Raw genomic sequence first — 1,505 nt, 5'->3', positions numbered from 1 at the left:
CCCTGTCTTGGTTGTTTTCAGGTCCCGCCATGGAACACTCTGGTGACGATTCTCTTTCGGGCTCCGATGGGTTCCGTACCTCGCATTGGTGCATGTACTGTGTCTCGGGGTTTCCCCCTTGATGAATGTGTTTCTCGTGGGGGGCCGCATCCCGCCACGAGCAGTTGGGGTTATCGCAGAACCGAAGTTTGACCACTGTCATTGAAGACTTAGCCCTCCCCTTCGGGTCATAGATATGGTGGTAGTGTCGTCTTGGCCCCTGTGGGCACTGGGGGTCGGCGCAAGTAGCGATTCTCCAGTACCTCGTCTGGATGTGGAGGTGGGTCGTTGTAAGCTGTACGACTTCTGCGAGCCCTCCATCAAGTACGGTTCCTTTCCCTTGCACTGCCTCCCCTTCTGCCATGTTCATTTCCTTGGTCCGCTGGTGCTTCTCCCCGTTGTGCATTTGGGCCTTGGACTGGCAGTTCCTTGCGACGTGTCCGGGTTTTCCGCAATAGAGGCATAGCTTTTCTTTGAAGCGTCGTTCCCTTTCCTCTTTGGGAATCTTGGCGCCTTTGTTGCCCCTTTGGGACTTGCCCTTGGCGTTACCCTTTTTCTTCTGGGCCGCATCCAGGTCCATCGGCATGGGTCCGTAGTACGGCTCTCGTTGCTTGGGGGTGTTTGGTTTGTGGGTCCCCTTTGCCACGTACACGGCTTTGCTGCCTCTCTGTCGACCCTTGTGGAAGTCCCAGAGGTCACTGTCAATCTTGATGGCCTCTGCCATCAAGTCAGCCAATCGTCGGGTCGTGTTGTTTCGTAGCTCCCAACGAATTGCGGGCTTCAGGCCTTCTCGGAAAATGGGGACCGTTACGCTATCGTCCCACTCCAGGATAGCGACGAGCCCTCTGAACTTGGTTGCATATTCCTGCGCAGACCCAGTCTGTCGGAGGTTCATGACCTGTCCTTCGGCTTCTCGTTCTTCGTTCTGCACACCGAAGGCAGTCTTGAGTCGTTCCTTGAACCCTTTGTAAGTGCCAAAGATGGCTCCCGTGTCGGTACTTCGATCGGCCGGTTTGTTGGTGGTGTAGTCCCTAAGGTAGGGTCTGAACCAGGTTTCGGCGTCTCCCTCCAGATAGGAGCTAGTAAACAGGACCTTGGTAAGCTCGTCTGGGAATTTGCTGGGGTTCATCAGGAAGAACATGTCCACATGTTGAAGGAAGGGGGTCAGTCCCTTCCGCTCTCCCTTATAGGGTTTTGGGGCGTTGCCCAAATATCCTTTTACCTCGGTAGTCATGACGGATGATGTCGGGGTAGGAGGTGTTGGTCGTGGAGTGCTGGGTCTTGTTGACGCGGTCTCGTTCAAGGATAGGCGTGAGGCCTGGCGAGCGAGGCTTTCGTCGGTGGGTGAAGAAGGTCTGGTGTGCCTGCTCATACGTACGCCTGTATCGTATTGGGGGTGGTAGCCAAAGTGTCAGCGCTGCTCCTTTCGACTAACCGGTAAGGGTCAGGTCTCCAGTCACAATGCT

General features: G+C 55.5%; 1 protein-coding gene across 1 annotated transcript; it reads right to left on the bottom strand.

The window, feature by feature from the left end:
• Nucleotides 1-340: 340 nt before the first annotated feature.
• Nucleotides 341-1,273, bottom strand: G647_10428 (uncharacterized protein; the record flags this gene model as incomplete). The annotated part of the gene is made up of 1 exon (XM_008726419.1): nt 341-1,273. A coding segment is annotated over one exon (933 nt), but the record flags the coding sequence as incomplete, so codon positions are not given.
• Between the last annotated feature and the right edge of the window lie 232 nt (nt 1,274-1,505).

Source organism: Cladophialophora carrionii, assembly GCF_000365165.1.
Source record: "Cladophialophora carrionii CBS 160.54 unplaced genomic scaffold supercont1.17, whole genome shotgun sequence".
In the NCBI taxonomy this organism is placed as follows: domain Eukaryota; kingdom Fungi; phylum Ascomycota; class Eurotiomycetes; order Chaetothyriales; family Herpotrichiellaceae; genus Cladophialophora; species Cladophialophora carrionii.
Note: the sequence above shows the minus strand (reverse complement) of the source record. Positions and strands in the feature narration are given on the sequence as shown.